This window comes from Notolabrus celidotus, chromosome 7 (genome assembly GCF_009762535.1).
Source record: "Notolabrus celidotus isolate fNotCel1 chromosome 7, fNotCel1.pri, whole genome shotgun sequence".
Taxonomy (NCBI): Eukaryota; Metazoa; Chordata; class Actinopteri; order Labriformes; family Labridae; genus Notolabrus; species Notolabrus celidotus.
In genome coordinates this window covers 10731480-10752147 of record NC_048278.1, presented here as the reverse complement: position 1 = coordinate 10752147, position 20668 = coordinate 10731480, and the positions used below count along the sequence as shown (strand labels likewise).

At 39.1% G+C, this 20668-nt stretch overlaps 1 protein-coding gene across 1 annotated transcript in view; it reads left to right on the top strand.

The window, feature by feature from the left end:
* Positions 1–20668, top strand: part of sorcs3 (sortilin related VPS10 domain containing receptor 3) — a 275394-nt gene that overhangs the window by 227469 nt on the left and 27257 nt on the right. Inside the window, exons 17-19 of the mRNA XM_034688917.1 lie at positions 4554–4667; positions 5919–6090; positions 16891–17077. Coding sequence (XP_034544808.1) covers positions 4554–4667; positions 5919–6090; positions 16891–17077 — 473 coding nt within the window. The remainder of the gene's footprint in view (positions 1–4553; positions 4668–5918; positions 6091–16890; positions 17078–20668) is intronic.

The window sequence follows — 20668 nt, the reverse complement described above, 5'->3', positions numbered from 1 at the left end:
TGGTACACAGCTACAGCTACAGCTACAGCTACAGCTACAGCTACAGCTACAGCTACAGCTACAGCTACAGCTACGAACATATAGCTATGTGGCTATGCTAATTAGCGCTAGCACTTATCCATGACAAATAAAAATCATCCACTATATCTTCAAATCTGCAGACGTGGGGAGTAAAACCGACCTTTGTGTTTATTAAGACAGCCTACAACTAGCATGCCTCCCTCCTAAGCTCCTTGTTAGCACACATTTGTGCAGGTAATGAAAAACGGAGGAGGGATTCAGTATTATTTTATACAATCTATGGGCTGAACAAGCTCCGAGCTCTGAATCCGTGACAGACCGGATATTGTTGTTACGTAACAAAAACACGGAAGTCTGAAACGGCTGGTTTCACACACATTTACAGAAAGGTGTAGAAATCAAAACAGGGGCAGAATGGATTTTTTTCATTCTCGGGGGGTTTGTAGACATGCCAGGGACACATATTTCAGGTAAAGAACCATTAAAAAGTCAATTTTGCATGATATGTCACCTTTAAGCTGGTGAATCTTTGGGACAGTTGCTGGATGATGATATCAGGCATTGAAAACGTTCACCCGAAAGTTGCTCCCTGGGACAGTGAGGCGACTGTCTTCATCCAAGTGACGCCTAACTTTTCTAGAGCAAGAGTGGCAGACTAAGCCTCATCAAATCGCTCTCTAAACTCCATCAAAACGCGTTTTGGAGAAGAGTAGATGCGTTAATTTCATCTTCTGTTTTGATCTTCTGTTTTTTCTCACATCATTCACCTTTTCACAGATGGCCTCCCAAATCGCATTTCTAACGCTGAGGTGTCTCTGCTGGAGTTCACCGATGTGTTTATTTCCCTCCTCCACTAAAACCTCCAACTCCATGTCTTCAAACTTCATTTACTTATTTACTGTGTTCTCTCAAACTCTACATGGTGACAGCCGATAGCACACACAAAATCCTCATAAAATAGGGCGGTCCGCACCACTTTTGCACTCGTTATCATTTGCGCACGCAGTCTTAGTAGATCACCCGCAACACACCCAGAAATATCACGTGCAAAATTATTATTTGCACAAGCAAATTAGCGCTTGTTATTTGGGATCTTAGTAGATCAGGCCCATTATGTATTGATTGCCATCGGGATATAAAGATCATTTTAACAAGTATAACAAAAAGTGTATCTAAGTCTGACAACCAATCCCACCTTTAATGTCCCTGCATGCATTTATTGATAAAAAATAAGAAGCAACCTGTGGTAAATAGAAAACCAATGATGCAATACATACAGTATAGGTTTATCAGGAGTAGTCGTGCAGGCATGGAGAAGAAGCACTTGACAGGTGATGTAATAGAGTGCAGAGTTCATAGACATGTTTTGTTTGCTGAATTTAAAAGATATATCTCATACATGATTCAAAATTGTTAGATTCTCTTACATCTCCACCAGTAACTCTTCTAAAATATTTACTTTATGTTGGTGTAACCAATGTATAGGCTGCAAGCCAATTGCTTTCAATACTTCAGTCCTTATATTTTTAGTTATAAAAATAGACATTTAATAAAGTAATGTGTATAAGACAAGTTTCTTACCCTTCAAGTACATTTGAGAAAAAGGGATCATCCCTTATTTGGGGTCCGGACACTTCAACGCAAAAAATCCTTCACAACACTTGAAGGCGCCACTTACCTTTAAAGGAAGTTTACAAGTAAGATTGAATAATTTAAATAATAGCTAATTTTGTCTCTCTCTGAGTGATCAGTTTGGCATTTTGTTGTTCATCACCAGGTAATTAGTGAAACACTTGTTCCTCTATTGTAAGATGATCAAGTGAAAGCTGGGTGTAATCCTTACAGACCAGCTGTGTTAGTAAAAAGTAAAATATATGTGTATATTTATAATAAATATAAAAACAAAACAGAATATTTTCCAACGCAACTATTTCTAAAATATTACCATTAAGCCATTCATTGTTTAACATAACCAGCATTATGTAACAAAGCATGCTATTTAACATGTCAGGAGAATGGCCAAGTTGTTTCGCTTTCCCTCCATCTTTTAAGCAGACTGTTGGTGTAAACAATTTCTAACATGCAAAATCTAAATAATTTTATAATCACCGGATTAAAGTTCCTTCATAAAAATCTGTCCGTCATATTTTATCAGCCACCGGATTTGTCCAGTATCAGGGTTGTCTTAGATTTGGACCAATAACAATAAGGTGCTTTTTAAAGACCACTGTTCTTGCAGTCTTTCTAAGCTTACTGTTTTCTAAAAAGAAAAAAACAAACATGTCTTACAAAACCAGAGGAGAGGGACCAGACATATTTGGAGAAAAATGAACTTTATGGGTGTGTGCTCTGTGGTACAAACACTACAGAGGAAATTTATTTTTCTCTTCAATTAACTGATTTGAATAAAAGCAGCTCAAAGGAGATTGCAAATAAGTGAGTGTCAATTTTGTCACAATAAAAAATGAAAAATAAGGTGAGGTAAGTGAAGTGGGTGGTGTATTTCTTAGTTAGATGATTTATGTCAAATTAACTAACATTGCAATAACTGAGGCATGAAGCCAGGACAAAAGGGAAGTTCTGTATAAACACAATTTCCACTCTTCATCCTGGTTTGCCAATTTGAAGCCCTTTAAGTGGAATCTATTGCCTATGCTATTCATGTGTCTCATTAATTTACCCAATTTGCTGTGTGTTTTTCCAATAATCTGATAAGTTTGGGATCGCTGTACACTATGTGCTCATAATGTCTTTCTCTGTGGCATCCGTCTACAAGCTCGCAATTCCAGTAATTCTGTTGAGACGATGTGGGTGGTGGTGGCAGAGGGATGGGGAGGTGGTGTAAATAGTTTCAATTTGTATGCAAATCCTAAATGGTTATATTTTTTATCTTGTAATGACAGGGAGCAGAAAAGAGCCATCCCCAACATACAGCCGTTCTGTAAATAGTGTTTGTAGAAGGTCAGAGAGTGGGTGCTAATTGGTTCCCATTAAACAAGCGTAGAGTTTGTTTTGTTTTCTTTCAGTGTCTCAGTCAGATTTCTGTCTGTCTGTCTAGCTCCATCTCTTCTCTGCAGGGAATCATCTGGTGTTGCTTAAAATTCTGCAAAGAGAATATTAAAATCCATCAATGCAGAAAAGCTAAGATCCTTTTTATTTCATTTGAGGTGTGAAGAGCCTGTCTGGCACATAATAAAAGTACATGCTTGCTAGCCTTGTGTGAAGTAATGATGCTTTCCAAGGTGGAGAACTTCCGGCAAACAAATCTGTCATCAAATATCACCACAGTCTGTTTCACATGAGAGTTAACCGGCATATCAAGCCTTTAGAGTCAGACTGATATGGTATATTTTTAGACATGTGTTAATTCAGTTTTTTGGATTGTAAAAAAAAATCACAGATTACAGATTTTGGAGCTAATAAGGTGATTTTTTTAACTGAAAAAAATAAAACTCATCTGGGTAAATGTTGCACTGATAGAACTACACAGTCATTTTCATATGGTTTCTTTCTTTAAAAAAAAAAAATAATTTGCCCAATGCTTTCACTGACCCCAGTGTACAAGACTGCAATACACTGCCCCAAGAGCTGCAGCTGGTGCTGAGAGATGAAAACTATGGAATCACAGCCTGCAGACTAAACAAATCTGCCGGAGGTTATATTTCTAAACACTACCTGAAGGCCACTACTCTTTGCCCAAGTGAAACTTGAAATACCATTGAATGAAAGCACAAAGAGCATTTTAAAACAGACTCAGTGGTCATTCAGGGAAGTGGTAGTACCACAGGACATCTTTTGTAAACTAGCATTAGGAAGCATTGGTGAGAAACAATGAAATTGAGATTGTGGGCGTTGCCATTTTAAAACAAATGCTGCTAAAATAAACCTGGCCATTATGTTTGCCAATGGTATTAGCCAAGTGTTAGCTTTGTTTTTAAGAAAAGGTTGAACCATAATCTGAATTAATTATGCTCACTTACTTTTAGCTGAGCTGTAAACAATTTCTCTCTCCCGAATACACCACACTAACCTTTGACCTTTCCGTCCACATGCACCTGTGTAGCCAATCTGCCTTGACAGCTTGTTAATGAACATTTCACGCTGTTGTAACCACAGAATCAAAGTGGACCAGTCAGTCAGGGGCTTGTTGGTTTGGTTTATTTGTTGAGGCTGGTGATTAGATGGCAAATCAATGTTGTGATCATTATTAGAATGGACACTTGCTTACCTTTCTTTGTTAGATGTGAATCATGTTGTGATTGGAAATGCTGGAAGGCAAGTGAGAGTTAGTCACCCTTGTATGGTTACCCTCCCTTCGGAGTGGAATTCCATACAAAGTGGTTGACACTGCTGTTGTGCATTTGTCAGCAGAGGCCTTAATCAATACATGATAATGATGTGTCTTTGTGCGGAGTATGCCCCAAGCCACCAGAAATAACAACACAGAGGAATGTGAAAAATACTGTATGAGGATATGTCCTTTTGCGCATTCTGATATTGATCGAGTGCTGTGTGAATATACTTTGTTGCAGTGATTATGGGTATGAGCGGCGCGGAGATGGGAACTGCAGGCCGTCCTTCTGGTTCAATCCATCCACTGTCTCCAGGAGCTGCAGCCAAGGCCAAAACTACTTCAACAGCACAGGGTGAGTCAAATTTACCAGGAGTTTATGTTTACTAGGGATGTTTAGTGTTAAGCTCGCTTGGCGGCACCACTATGAATAGTAAGTTAAGCTAATTAGTAATATTTTCGGTATTGAGGGCCCAAAATGCTGGTCAAACGTTGTATCCGAGCTGTGATGCAGCCACCCTGCCACTAGCTAGGCTACAACTACATTTGACAAGTACTGCAAGACTGTTATAATGCTCTACCACCCTGATTTAATAACCCACATATGATAGACAGCACCTCATAGTGTTGCACAGTTGGGAAATATTTTGATCTATAAGATGGAGATATGGAAGTAGCATGTACTCTGTATCTGGTTAAACTGGCATGTGAGCACTAGACATGCCAGTTTAACCACTAAGCATGTGGGCATTAACCTACGAAGCAGACCAAAGCTCTGCTTAAGCTAGCCACACACAGCAAACCAATTTGACATTCTTACTTGCAGATGCTGTGTTCAGCTGTGTTAAATAAATGATGCTAATTTTTAATGTTTTTTTTAGTAAGTTTTTACTCATTGATCAGAGGGAAAAACTAGGAAAAAAATATCTAAAAGAATAAATATAGAGTTGAAGTAACTTAAGAGTGTTGAGATGTTTCTTTCATATTTCTATACGTCCAGATGATAAATTGTTAATGGGCTTATTTGGACAAATCTTGAGTAAAAATGACTTATACCACTTTGGTTGAGCAATGATTGCAAAGCATACCAATGATTTGTAATCATCTCCCTCTTGATCAGAGCATTCATACTTATTTCCTGTTTTCATAGTGCTCAAACCAATCAACTCGACTTATACGTATTGGGCACTTTCTATATTTGCTGTGTTTTCAAAAAATAAACTAGATCTTTCATCTATGGTGTAATATTTGCCCTAATTCCATTTTTATTCTTATGTCACGAAGCTGTGTCCTCTATGTTGGCTTGAGTCTCCCCAAGGGGCCATCACCTTGCAAAGCTTAACCACAGTGAGAGTGTTTTATTCACTCCCGCTGTGATTAAACCAAGAAAGGCGTCTCAGCCTCTGACACAGCTTCTGTTGTCGGTTGTCATCTGGTTTGTTTTTGCAATTGGAAGGCACCACAGCTGCACTACCGCAACACTCTGCTGAGTTCAACCAAATTGTTTCTAAGCCACAAGCATCCAAGGGATTGATTCAAAAACTAAAGGAAGGACTTAAGTATCTCCAACAAACACGCTCAGTTTTGTCTCTGGATCTTTCCGCAGGTACCGTAAAGTGGTGTTGAACAACTGTACAAAAGGTGTCAAAGAAATGTACACAGCCAGAAAACAGCAATGCCCCAACAGACCTCCAAAAGGACTCTCACTTACTACAAGAGATGGCAAACTCACCGCCCACCTAGGCAACAACGTGACCTTCTTGGTACACCTGGATGAGGTGAGATTACAACCAATACGGCTCCTTTAACTTTCCTACAGGAAACCAATTACCCTCAGGCCCTGACTTAATCTGTTGATGTTTTTGTACAGTAAGTGAATAGATTTCTATCCACTGTGGGGGAAAAGGGTCCCCTTAGATAATACCATGTCATCTGTGTAAAAGTTATTTTGCCTAATAGATTGGAAGCAGTCTTCTACAGGTAGCAACAATCAGCTTTTATGTTTTTTAGTGTTCCTGGCTGCCTTATACATTGAAATGTTCTCGCTCCTGCTGGTAGTTCATAATCATTATGTAGGTTTGTCAAATTGAATCACCTCTCCCAATTACATTAATATAGGGACACCAGTTTGGCTCACTTTGTACAGTGGGCGCTACAGTGCTCATGGCGCTGGTCGAAGGATCAAATCCTGGTCGCAGCATATCATTCCCCTTCCCTTTCTCCACATTTTCAGTCTCTCTCAAGCTTTCCTCTCAAGAAAGGCAAAAAGCCTCAATTTAATCTTTAAAAAAGGAGACATATTTCCTGTGTTCGATAAAATTACCCATAATGGCAGCCTCAGACACATTTTTTTCTAATCATAATAAAAAGAGAAAGGTTGTCTGTTTCGTCTAGTCATAAAGTCAGATTTCAACATGTGCCTATTATGCCAAATCCAGAGAATTTAAATAAAAAACAGCCTCTATCAAGAATATCTTTGTCTAGAGCTGTGTTCAGAACAAAAGGGTATCTTATGCTTGTGTTACTCTAACAAGTTTGACTCCAGAAGGCACACATGCCACTATCAATTTTTAATAACTCAAGAACTGTGTCTGTTTTCACCTTCCTGATTCTGCAAGCTCCTTGAGGCTGATTAGTGTCAAACTTGATGATTTTTTAGATTGGTCAGGCTTGGCTCTGTATCATGGTTTCTCAGTGGACACAAGCTACATTCTGTACAAGCCTAATGCAGTCATAAGCAATACAAAAAACTCAGCTATTTTTTTACTGTGGTTTAATGGCACTTTGGTTTGATGGATTCCTAAACAGTGAAATAATTGTGCAGATTTAAAATGCTTGTTCAGATCTGTCTGTAAGATGACAGACATATAACTGTTTAAAAGCTTGTTTTTGATTCAAGTTTGAACTGATTATTTTTTAATCAACTTTGTGACATTTGGTGAAATTACTCTTTGATGGGCTGTCGTGACACATGGTCAAGCCACTTTCTCAGTGGAATTGAAAGGTTTTTTTTTGCAAATGCAGGAATGAACATAATTCTTCCAGCATCTTAGCCCAATGCAAATTTGAAATATTGGCATTGATCGTGCGCTTCACTGCTCTGAAATTTTTTCTGGTCTGAACTAACTTTTTGTCTTCACTTCACCTGCTGATGTTCAGTCTTACATGTTGTCTCACAAGGCCAAATAAAACTCAAGTGTGGCAAAAAGTTATGTTCACTACACTGATGACATGCTTGACTCTTCATGTAAACCATTTTAAATCACAGGTGCATCATATACACATATCAGCTATACCACTGTGATCACTGACATTGTGAATAACATTGATTATCTTGCTAGAATGGCACCTGCCAGTTGCTGGGATATGTTATGCAGCAAGAAGAGAACATTGTGTCCTTGAAGTTGATGTGTTAGAGGCAGGTACATTGGGCAAGCGTAAGTATGTGAGTGACTTTAAAAAGGCCACATGGTGGTGGTTATAGATGACTGAGTTAAGAGTTTCCCCAAAACTGCAGCTCTTATTGGGTGTTCAAGATCTGTCATGGTCAGTACCTATCAAAAGTGGTCCAAGGAAGGATAACAAGTGGATCAGGGATAGGGTATCATAGGTGGCCAAGGCTCATTAATGTGTGTGGAGAGCAAAGGCTTCCCTGGTTCCATTCAACAGAAGAGCTACCAGAGCTCAAACTGCTGTAAAAGTTAATGCTGGTACTGAGGGAAAGATTTCAGAACACACAGAGTGTAGCAGACTATTTCAGGATGCCCATGCTGTGGGAAGTGCTTGTGAAGTCCTAACCATGGAGGCCCCACCTCAGGTATTACAGGGCTTAAAGGAACACCTTCAAAGGTTTAGTGGAATCCATATCTTATCAGGTCAGGGGTGATATTGCCTTGACTTGATGTCAGAGAGGCCTGCAATATTAGCAAGGTAGTTACAATGTTTGAACAACTTTATTGTTTATTTTTTGCATCTAAAGGCAGAAAATGTATAGTTCATATGCCATAAAAACCTGAGGTAATACATTGGAAACAATTAAACAGACTTAAAATAAACAGCATCTTCCCAATAAGACTCATTATAGCTACATCAAAATGGGGGACTAGGGTTTGAAAGTAACAACACAGAATGTTATGTGCTGTGTGAGGAAGAAGGCAGACTTTAAAGTGCATTACTGGTTGAGCACTGGGTGTTATGGCAATTAGTAGAATGCTATGGCTAATAGGTGTGTGTAGGTGTGTCTATATATATATATATATATATATATATATATATATATATACACACACATATACATATATAACAAGACCAAAGACCAAAGGTGCAACAAGAAACTGAGTTGAAAGATGTATTATTTTATCTCTGAAACTTGTAAGATAAAGCTTACAGAACCCTGAAGCAAAAATCTTAAAGTTTTAGTGGGTCTGGCGATTCCCAGGAAAGCCTCACTCTAAACACTCTCTTAAGTTTAATAGAGTCAAATAGCTCCAAATCGCCCACACAAAGCTACAGTTCTGAGCCAGAAGCAAAAGTAAAAGACCTCACCAGAGACCCTGTTAGTGAGTGAGAAGTGCTGTGTTTGTAGCCGGGCCTGCCAGGCGGCCTCATCACACAGAAACCGTCTCACAAGTTTCTCAGGCAGAATACAGTCCGCTGATATTAACTGCAAGCTTTGGGGCATTAGCAACCACTGTGTTTTCCTGCAAAAGCTCAAGGTAAGTGGATGTCCCCAAAGATGTTGTCTCTGCCCGGTTGTCATATTACTGTGAGATGAGTTGAGGAATTGAAGGTCTGTTTCTGTATCAGGAGGGAGTATATTCTGATGGGGGTGGGGAGTGTACAGAGGAGGGGAGGTAGATGCTGTGATGATGTGCGAAAAGTAGAGTGGGTTAAAAAAAAAAAAAAACCTTGTGGCAGCAGCCCTCTTTGAGAAAATTCTCAAGATGAATTTAGACTTTAATTTATATTCATGAAGCCAGCACTGGCTGTATATCTTGGGGAGAGCAAAAGCCCTTAAATATTTAATAGGTAAAATACTGTTGCAAGAAAAAAATAGACAGAAGGAGAAATTATTCGGTATAATACAATCAGCGCAACCTCATGGTCCATTTTCCTGGTTAGAAATAGTTTTGTATTCGTTGTGATACCTCCTTGTGCAAAGCACTAATTACCGCTATTGGAAAAGTGAATGACTTTTCTCTAAGTGTTGGACAGAGAACTGATTTGCTTGTGTCTGAATTACACAGAGCTCAAACAATATGTGAAGAATTGAACTCCTGTTCTGTATCTGGCGTCAAAGGAAGGAGACTTTGGGCATTTGAGACACTTGTTTGTTTTACTTTTCTGTCTGTCCGTTCAAACTGTTTGTTGTTTACAGTACTCGCAGTATGGAAGTGTGGGGGTGTAAAGAGAATTTGCATGGGAGCATGGTATGGAGACATTTTTCTTTCAAAGAGCATGGTGTTTAGTAAATCTTGTTAAAATGACATTTCTGTAATGCAGGAGCACCTCTGCTCAAAACTGCATGACAACGAATAACCGCATGATGACATTATACAAGTAACTTGGTCTTAGCAATCTGACTGCAGAGACTGGGTTAGTGTTGTGCCTCTGGCTCATGAAAATTCCCCTGTAACTGCAGTAAACAATATTTTGAGATACTTTTACAAGTCTTACGAAAACTGACACTTGAATCTGGGGCTGCATACAAACTATGCAAAACAATACCTATATCTAGTACTCCATGCTGCAAATGATTAAATATAAACAAGCTGCCAAGAGTCTCACAGACACAGAGTTCAAAAGGTCAAGTCCTGCATCTTACAGTTCCTAGCAAATTAGAGATAATGAGTTTTTTTGGTGCAGGATCAGATGTTATGTCAATTTTATAAAGAGAAGTAATTGTTTTCGGGAGTCTGTGCTGGTTGCCCATCACCTCCTCTGAGTCAAGATACAGTGCAAATCATCAAATGATGTAAAACAGCCCATCATCTTCACACCTCACTTCACACTTCCTTCATTCAATGGATTAAATAATGAAATATAACCTCCAAACTGATGAGTCTTAGATGTGTGAATAAGAGGATACATTTTTCACTGTTATGTAAAGCCAATCCAGCCATGTCCCCCTGTTTCCTGTTGTCATGTAATGCTAACCTGCTGCTAGTCAAAGTTTGATTATTAGCATACAGATATCCGGTCCTTATACAGCCTGGTTTATACTTCTGTGTCGACTCTATGCCGTAGCCTAGGCCATAGGTCTGCATAACCAAAGAAGCCTATACACATAGCCTGATATGAACCACTTAAAAATGTAGCTACACACTTAAACTATGCAGACCATAAGCCCTGTGATTGGTCTGCTAAGAAGCATTGTATTTCTGGAATCTCTATACATCTGTCGTATATAACATCTCCTCATTTGTCTCATCACTTTTTTTTCTTTGCAATAGTTGCTGTATAATAAACTACCACTGGGTTATTATAGGGATGCATAACTCCTGGCCTTAACACAATAATGATAAAAACATAGATTATAAAACATTCACCCCCTGCAGTTATAACAAAGAAACTAAGACCACAGCCAATTTTTCTGAGTGGCTGTTAACATTTTTCGATTCTGTTGGAAAAATCTTCCATCTATCTAACAGGGTCTCTTTGGCTTTTGGAGCCAGCCTCAGGTGGACACTCTCAGCACTGCATTTTCAACACGTTCACATTGGCTCTTTTTTTGTAAGACTGGAGGTTGTTGCTTCTATGAGACTTGACAATTATAAGGAAGCCCATTATGGAAAAACTTTTCAATATTTGACCATCATTGACAGAATCAACATCATTTACATTAGGGGACACTTAAAATAGCAACAGAGTCAAAGATCTATACCTTGAAATAGGCACAGGTTTTCTTTTACCTATATATATTCAGACTTCCTTCTGCAACCAGTGCAGTTGACCCCTGCTGGCTGTTAATGCAGGTTGAATAAACACATGATGCCAACAGCTATAAAGTATCTTGTGATTATTTTTTTATCATTATATACTTAAAGTTTTTTTTTAACTTTAAGTAAAGTAATACAATGTATATGTAAATACTTCCAATTGCTCGTAACAGTACCAGCAGTTGCAGACAGCATACCCAAATAATATGACATTTTCTGTAGTGTGAATATAAAGCCTTTGTTAAGGTGCCTGTTGTTGTTTTTTGTGGTAACATTTTGAACTGGTGGCTGTAGTTTTTAGTTTTGAAATCCTGACTGTGGCCCTTCATGTCTGCAGATTTGGCTTCACTCTCACTGGCAGTGCTGTACTAACTACAGCTTTGCCAGCTCGGGGCTTCAGTTGGAGAGTAGACACTTGTGAGAGCAGGCCTCATTTTTATGCTTTCATTAGAGACATTGTTGTTAACATTTCCAGCAGATATTTTAGGCTTCAGAATAATGTTTTAATTGCCCCCTTAAGAGATGAAAACTTGAAAAAGATTTATTTATAACTATTGAATTGTAGTCATTGTTCCACTAGATATAAATCTGTTCTAGTTGGTGCTCCCATTTGTGTGGCCATCTCTGCATTACACACAGTGTTTCATTTGTGGTTAATATAAAATCCCTGTGATCTGCCATACAATTGTTTTTGTCAGTTTGAATTTTTATCGGCCACTTCTCTGTTTCCCACTCTGGTCACACTTGTGAGAGAATGTTCCCTACTTGTTCTCACTCATGTTATCTTTTTGTGAAACTTATTCCTGCCCCCAGTGGAAAAGCTAAATGGAATCTCCAGCAGACGAACAATGTGATCGGACATGACAGGCGCGACTGCTGAGGATTCCCTGCTAAAGTATTTACTGCAGTGTTCAATCCAAGTGTTCACTCTTCACTGCAATAATATCAGATGTCTGCTTATATGAGCAAACAAAATACTAGAAGAAAAGTAAACACTTTGTTACTTTTATTTCCCATGAGGCTCAGGCATTCAACTTTTTTTTTCTTGGAAGAAGTTTTCCTATCACATCAAGTGATCGCTTCATTTAGATTAAAAGTGGTAGTTAGGGTTAATAGGTTAATGTGACATGTAATGTAAAAGCGCTTTGATTGGTAAGAACACTATATAAAGTGCTCTATAAATACAGACCATCTACTTCCATTAGTTCAGTGTCTTGCTGAAGGACAGTTTAATGCTGGAAGTGTAGATCTAACCACCAGTATACAGATTAAATGTCAATTCACTCTGCCTCCAAGCTTCAGTGGCCCCAAAAGTTCCCTCCAAAACAAGCAGGTGTAGTCAAAAAGCAACACGAGTCACGCTTACCTTCATTTCAGAACAAAACATTTTTGTGTTTGTGACTGAATGGAACGAAACACAGAGCGGTGTCTTAGTCAAGTGAAAGTATTGGTGTGAAGGGGCCAGATATGACCTTCAATAGAAAAACAATCAAACAAGGAAGAACAAGCTAGATTGGATATCTTATCTCAAGGCAGCAAGAACCTACTGAACATGTAAGGTTGGAAGGTTCATGATCATGTTTTATTATCATCAAAGCAGCAATTTCAATAGTTAATCATAATTAATAGCATTTTTAATCACAAATTCCATAATTCCGTTTTTCAAAAAGATGAGCCTCTTGTTTGTTGTATCAGATTCAGATGATGAAAGTAAAAGTGTAAAGTAATGTTGACAAGTAGCTTACCTCCAGGACTGTCTCAAGCTTCTTGATTTTTTTCAAAATGCATCAGTCAGCATTGCTAGAGTGCTGCTTTGCTGATGGAGATCAAGTGTAGCTCTCTGAGTGCATCTTTGTGTCTTTCCAGCAGGGTGATTACACTCAATGTGGAGTTCCTTCTTGTGGAAGCGTCTTGGATTAAAGGCTCCAACTGTTGCCTATTCTCAGCTTGTACTTGTTGCAGTTCTGCTGGAATATGCTTGAAGTGTTGAGCCAGTTTGTGGCCTTTTGTCAACACATTCTCAAAACCCCCGTCACAGACTGACGTAGCATTAGACGGTCCGTATGGCAGCAATTTTACTGCTCTTATCATATTCTGGGCATTCTCTTTGCAGGTTTAGTGAATTCATTACATTTGAAAATTGACATTCAAAAAGCTCATGATATCACAATGAATAGATGGACCCAAAAACAGGCTTCTTCTCTTTACTTGCTGTTGAAATTGCGATGCAAAGCATATTGTCTTTTTTACTGTATGAGAATATCTGTGACTGTCCTGTATTGTATGAGGGAACAACAGAAATGACATTGTTAAATAACTCACAGCAGGGGATCATTTTGTTGTCACATTTCATGCTTACATTGAGGTTTCAGGTTTGACACACACCTGAACAAATGGTGGCCCTGTGTCCAAACCCTTGTCAACCCGTACAACAGTTCTTTCATTGCCAACCAACACTGATGTCCTAGCCTCAAGGCTCCCGCCATGATGTGTTTGGATCTGCTCAGCCCTGGGAGATACACGCACACAAAGAGTGACATTTAGAGCGACGGGCCAGCTTCAGTCTCATGCAGATTAGTCAATCCCATTGTGGCTGATATAGAGAGCAAGCTTGAACACAGAATGGACAACACAAACGGAGAAAGGCTGAGTGACATCAGCGCCACCAAGCCAGAGTCCTGTTAGCATGCCAGCTCATTACAGCTCTTAAACAATGCCTGCACTGTCAAATCCTGCTCTTCCCTGTTCCCTATTCTCTCCAGCTACTTATCGAAGATATCATTTTCCAGGCAAAGTGACATAAAATATCCCCAGAAGCCTTAATAAAAGCCTCCCCTGTTTTCACACTTGGTAGCTCACAAAGAAAGAGCCAGGGGGTGAAGAATAGAAGGAGCAAAAGAGCAGCAAAGACATAGAACAATAGTTGCATGTATTTTGTTTTAGTGTGCGTTTTGGCAAAGCTTGCATGCTAATGCAGTATTACAAATGAAGATCCCTGTAGCATTGCGCTACAATGTGCCGAGGGGAGGCTGGGAGTTTGCCTTCCCAGGCTTGGGGGATGAGAGCAGATTTGGTCGCCGTGGCAGCTGGAGCCACCACCGCTCGTGCTGTGTGCTGATCCTCGGATAATGCCAGATGTGATTCCCAGAGGACACCGTGCAAGCAGCTGAAGACTCACACACCATGCAAAGGCAAACATGGTGGGGTGGGGTGGATGTACACAGACGCACATGTGCACGCGTTCACTGACAAGTATTCAAAATTCCCTTGTTTCCTCTTATACACACTTTTTTTGTTGTTCAAATTTTAAAGTTATGATAAAAAGACATGCCTGAATTTTGACAGCATTATGAATTTAAGAAAATAGAGCACTGACAGACAAGCAGTAATCAGAGTTGACTGTTGTTACTACTTTACTGGTAAAAGACAATCCAAGCAATTCAGTTTCCTGCAAGGACTCCTTGAACAATCTTTCATGGTTTCTCCCTCTTTCATCAATTTTTTGTTTATCCAACAGTTTGTCTTTGCAAATTGGTATTTGCTAAATTTGATGAAAGCAAGCACATTACCAACCGTTCTTTGAAACAAGTTATCTTCAGCTAAACAAGTCAGACAAAACATTTGAAACCAAAAGTGCCCTTCTCACATGAGGCACATTTGTACTCGTAGGGTGGTAGAGCAGTAACGGAAAAAACAAATGTAATTAGCTCACTATATTATTATGCTTGAGTGGTTTGAGATGTTCATCGCAGCAGCAGAACATTGTTTGTATTTACAGTCTCGGCTGCGACCTCATTACTCCAAACAGTTTCATTTTTACATGAAAAATGGATGAGCAGTGAGATAATATCTTAAACCTCCAAGTTGGAGCCTGCAGGTGGATGCTGGGAGGTTGTGGGGCTGAAAGTTTGAGTGCAGCACTTATGCAGAGTGATGTCAACAGCAGAGTAAAGGCAGATACCAAAAGGTTGCAACCTCAATAGTCCACCTAATTGGGGGGATATGTTTGTCTTGTGAATGTGAGAGTAAGACATGTCAAGTGTTAAATCAGTGCAGCTTCAGATGTGTGCCCGGAGCCCACAGGCATAGCTCCATTAATGACTCAATGTAATAAATGTATTCAGTGAACTAAGAAAAGTAGGCTGCTCTCTTTGTATTGCTTTCACCCAAAAAAATGAGAATTATGTTCATCTGTTTTTGTGTTTGTTCAGCTTGTGAACAAACTACAGAGCATTCATGTTTTTACTATGACCTATCACACAGCTTTGTTGAATACCAGATATGGATAAATCAAAAGCTGCACTCTCGGATTGTAGACCACCAATAACCACCGATTATTGTTGCAAAAGAGGGGAAAAAAGGCTGATAAAAGTGGTTCTGTAAAACCAACGATCAACAAAGTAATAAACAAATAATTGAGAAATATATTCAATTACAGAGGACAGTCATAAAGTTAGCTTTAAGACAGCCACAGATTTTGTTTTACTCCTTTGTTCATTTTATTTTCAGTCAAAGATGAATAAAGACTTTTGGAGTCTAAAGGAAATCAAATTTTACAAAAGCTGATTTGGCCATGCTTATGTATGAGTGTTTAGATCCAGTTAGTATTTTTGGTGTTGGTGGGTGAGGTGGTATTTTGGCTTTACTTTTTTACAGTGGGTGGAGATGGAGGTGCACTATCCATATTAAGATACAGTCAATTGTCCCCACCGACTCACAATGCACATGTGTGGCCTTTGGGCTGCAAACCATTCTATCATATTCCCTAACCAGTCTATAAATGCTGACCTTTAAAGTCTCTTACATCTCGCATTGCCTTTTGATTTATCTTATCATAAAAATATTGTATTTAGCTGATGAAAATTTTAGTCTGGAAGAAAAACAAATCTCCAAAGGCACACTATCCACCTTCAGAAGCGTATTTTTAGGGCTGTATATTGCTATTCGGCTAGGTCAATTGTTTTTTTGGATGCTGCATATTAATATTTGCTGTTCTGCTCATTGGTATTTGGCTTGCTGTAAATTTGTGTCGTGCCACTCTCAGTTTTCCTTAGAAGAACTGTTTGTCCTCTGAGAAGCACACTGTCCTCTCCTCTGCTCTTGAAGGGGATGTGATTGGCCAGTAATGACATCTGACTGGACTGCTGATATTAACACACTAAAGTAACATTCTCTTTTAGAAATTTGCACCATGCGGCTCATGTTTATGTAAGAAAAAAAAGCTTATTTCAGTTTGACTGAACAAGAGTTTGAGCTAGTAGCTGAGACAAGACCTGCAAAATGTAGGCCATACAGTTGTATGGATGCTGATGTGGTCTTCATTGTCTGACAGAAGTCTTATATCATTCTACATAGTCTTACATAGGGGCTAATCAATTATACTGTATGTGACTCAGGACGCTTAATTCATTCTCTGGAAAAAATTGAGCATCATCAGCCCCCTTGCTGTTCTGCACATAGAGTACCTTATCATTCCAAGAGGCCATGGTTTTGTCTGTGTTCTGCTGTATTGTAGCTGCCCCCTTTAAAAGCAGCCATAAGTTGATTTTATTCAGCCTTTCTGATGGATGGTTTCATGTGTAAATGTGATATCAGTGCATTATATTCATTTGACTGAATCTCTCCCGTGCTGTGTTTCAGGGTGACTCTTTGCGGACCAACATCCAGTTGGATTTCGGCGACGGCACAGCTGTGTCCTACTCCAACCTGAGCTGGACCGAGGAGGGAATCAAACATGTCTACAAGTCTGCGGGAATATTTCGTGTCACAGCGCTGGCAGAGAACACGCTGGGTTATGACAGCACGACACTCTTCCTGCATGTCACATGTAAGTGCTGCTCTCTGAAAACTGTCCACGTGCTGTCCTGCTAGAAAAACCTTACAGGGGGAGGGAAAGTGAAAAGTAGTGAAGGAAAACTCATCTGAATCACTTTTAGTTATTACATGAGCACAACATGTAGATTTAACAAGCTGCAGCAAGTGTGACAGACTTATCAACCCCAATTCCCTTGGCAGGCTACATATAGGCTGCTCTGCATTACTTGTGAGGGTTGTTACAACTGTCACATAAGGAATACTCAGAGCCCCATGATCTCTTTATTTATACATGATCATATCTCTGCACAATCTGCAGAGGGAAGCTATGTTTTAGTTTCAGCTCAAAAATTCACAATATTGGACACAGATTTGTGATTGGATAAATATTGATTTTAAACATGTAGAGGTACAGGTCTGAAACAATTCCCCTACCTGTCTGGCTTTAGTCAAATATTTATGTATTTTATTTGTATTCTATGCAATGTACATTTTAAGTTGCCTGTATGGGACATAGTATATACAGTAGGAGTAACTTTGATCATCAGGGTTGATGATTTGCCTTTACATATTTGAATTTGTCACTTATGGTGCAGATTAGTTTAACCGTGAATATAATATTGTTCTTCTCATTTATATCCACGTTTCCACGTAACTCAATAAAAAAGCATCAAATTAATCTACAGCAAGCCCAACACCTCTCTTAAACAGTTTCAACAACGATTTCACTTCATAATAAGAAAAAACGGTTGCATTGATCAGCGTTTGTTTGAGGCGGCTCTGACACACTTGTAAGTGAAGACCAACCAACTATGATTTTGTCAGCCATTTATATTTGAACTGTTTCACTCCTGCTTTGTGCTGTTTCAAAAATACCTGTGCGATCAGGAAATCAAAAATACTTTATTCATCCCAGGGGGAAATTCAGTCATTGAAGTTGCTCCTATACACAGTAGTTAAGAATATCAGAATATATTAATAGAAGAAGTAATTCATAAGATATAAATACAAACACAATGAAAGTAATTATAATGAAAGTATGTACAGAAGACAAAATAAGCTATGTAGAAAATAAATGGTTGAAGTCCCCAGAGATCCGGAGGAGGGCACTCCTCCTATTGGTTTTGCTCTCACCAATGTTTCATAAGAACAAACATTGAACCTTTTAGCTGCGATGTCAGCTTCTCAGTTGTATACTCTCTGTTGCTTTGCTCCAGGTGCTGAAATATGTTCAACTGAATGACAGCCACACTGTTGCTCTGTGTTTAGCTCATCTGAAGTGAACTGTGCTGACCTGTTACATAATATAGCAGCTGCGATAAACAACTTTTGTGAGGAAGGTCACAAAAAAAAATTGCTTATGCAAGGTTCACTGTGGGCAGAAACAGAGACTGAGAGGTGAGCCGTTACTGCCACTGCAGCCAATTGTTAGCTCACCAATGATTGTGACAACAGTCACAAGTGGAGAGTACTTCACGCTGCCGCACACACATTAAACGACATCATTCTTTTCAGCTACAAAAAAAATATAAATAAATAGTGTGTCATTTTGAGTTTCCAAGGGAATCATAAAGCGTGATGAATCATAATTCTGTCTGCTAAATTTCTCTTTTGTCGTTTGGTTCAATCCATTCTAATTTAACCTCTAGACACCCTGTTGTGTCTGCTGCTGTGTTATGTATTTACAGACTTCTGATTTTAGAATAATTTTACATGGATTTATTTACAGCGTAGGTGATGCTTACAGGAAAAAAGCTCAAAACTACCACACTGATTTGAAGCTGAGCATATTTAAAACCAAATGACTTGCTCTTCCTCTCTTATTCACACACACACACACACACACACACACACACACACACACACACACACACACACACACACACACAGTGAGCGTCTCAAAGTGGGGATAAAGATTAGTTCTGGTTAAAAGGGATGAGAGCTAACAGAGGCTTCAGTGAGACGGAACAGCCCAGACTGCAGCACTACACACAAACCTTACTTGGAGTTTTCCTGCAATAGTAGTGTAATTCATCTGTGCACAGCAGGAAACTTCATCCCTGAGATTAGTGTAAAGCAACCTGGACCCCTGTCAGGTCCCATTAGGTTCTTGGTAGAGAGGCTTGCAGCACCTTGAAGGTATCATATCAGCAATACATGACTGTCTGTATATTTTCAGTGTTCAAAAGGAAGGTGCCATCGCTTTAGTTACAGGCTTATAAGGACCTTTTATATAAAATGAAACTTTCTTTGCTATCTGATACCATTAGTTAACATCAGAAACTCATCTTTCATGGACTGGAAGGACTGTGATGTCTCTACATGCTGACTTTTATGTACTACTAAATAGCCATGGCCAAAGAGTTTTAAAAGAGATGTTATTTTTCCCTCTTTGCCATGTTTATCAACATGATGGGGTAGTAAAAGTGCAAAGCATGCCCTTAAGGGGGAATTTATGGTTAACGCTGATAAAGAAATAGTCAACAAAGACTTCAAACTCCTCTGCATTGGACTTCAAGCCTCTGTACTGAGCCCTAAGATGTAATCCTTGAGGGGAAATGTGCCCAGTCACAGTATGCCGACTGAAGTACATTTATTGGGCAATGATGGGCTGAAACTGTTTTCTTGTGTCTACAGCACTACAGTAAAACTCTCACAGGGTTGAACTTTATTGCAAAGGAAAGGTACTTTCATTGAAACCAAAGACAGCTGTTGCATTGCCTTTCTCAAAGCAGCTAGACTCTGCTGAGGAAATCAGGAATATTACTTTGCAGAACACAGGAGTTTCCTCTCTACCAGTGCCTCGCTAGGTTTCACAAATATTGTGTCAGAAAGGAACTGACGATTCAAACCACCAGGGCAACTCAAGCACACACAAAAAACCTGCTCCTCCTGTGTTCTGCAAGCTAAGAAAAGGTTGTTCTTTTAAATGGAGTCTTGGATTTCAAGCTTATGTCAGGAGCTTTCTGTTTGTGTCACTTTTGGCGCCCCCCATGCACAAAGCAGTACCTCTCATGTCTGTGCTGATTTTGTCCATTCATGTGTAGTGTTTTCTGGCAAAAATATCATCCTGCTTTCTTTGAATTAAGACAATTTAATAACTTGTTTTTAAACTTACAAGTAATCCTGGTGTAGACTAGAAAGGGTGACAGTCTTTAATCATGTTGTAACAGTTGAATCCAACTAAAATGTGAAATATAGAAATTGTCAACCTTGTCATTGATGGTTTTGTTTGCTTCTAACTGTGTTGCCAAAGAGGCAACACAGCACATTTAAATCTGTTCATAATAAGTCAAAAACTCCCCACAGGGAAGAAAGCTGTCATACTGCTGTAAAGCTAGCAGACTAACTGGCTACTTCTGCTTAAATTTGCACAGAAAAGCACCCACAGAGAAATAAAAGATGTGTGAGTGAGATCTACACAGCTGTACAGGTTGCTTTCAGTCAATTTACAGGAAAGACAGTTTTAGATTTCTGAGTGGCTGCTGTCACAGCCTCTGTAGACAGGAAAATATATGTGATCAGAATAGTTTGTCCAGGGTTTCGTCTTTAAAAAAGCTGCAATAAATTCAGGATTGTAATGATGTCAAATGAATTAAAATGC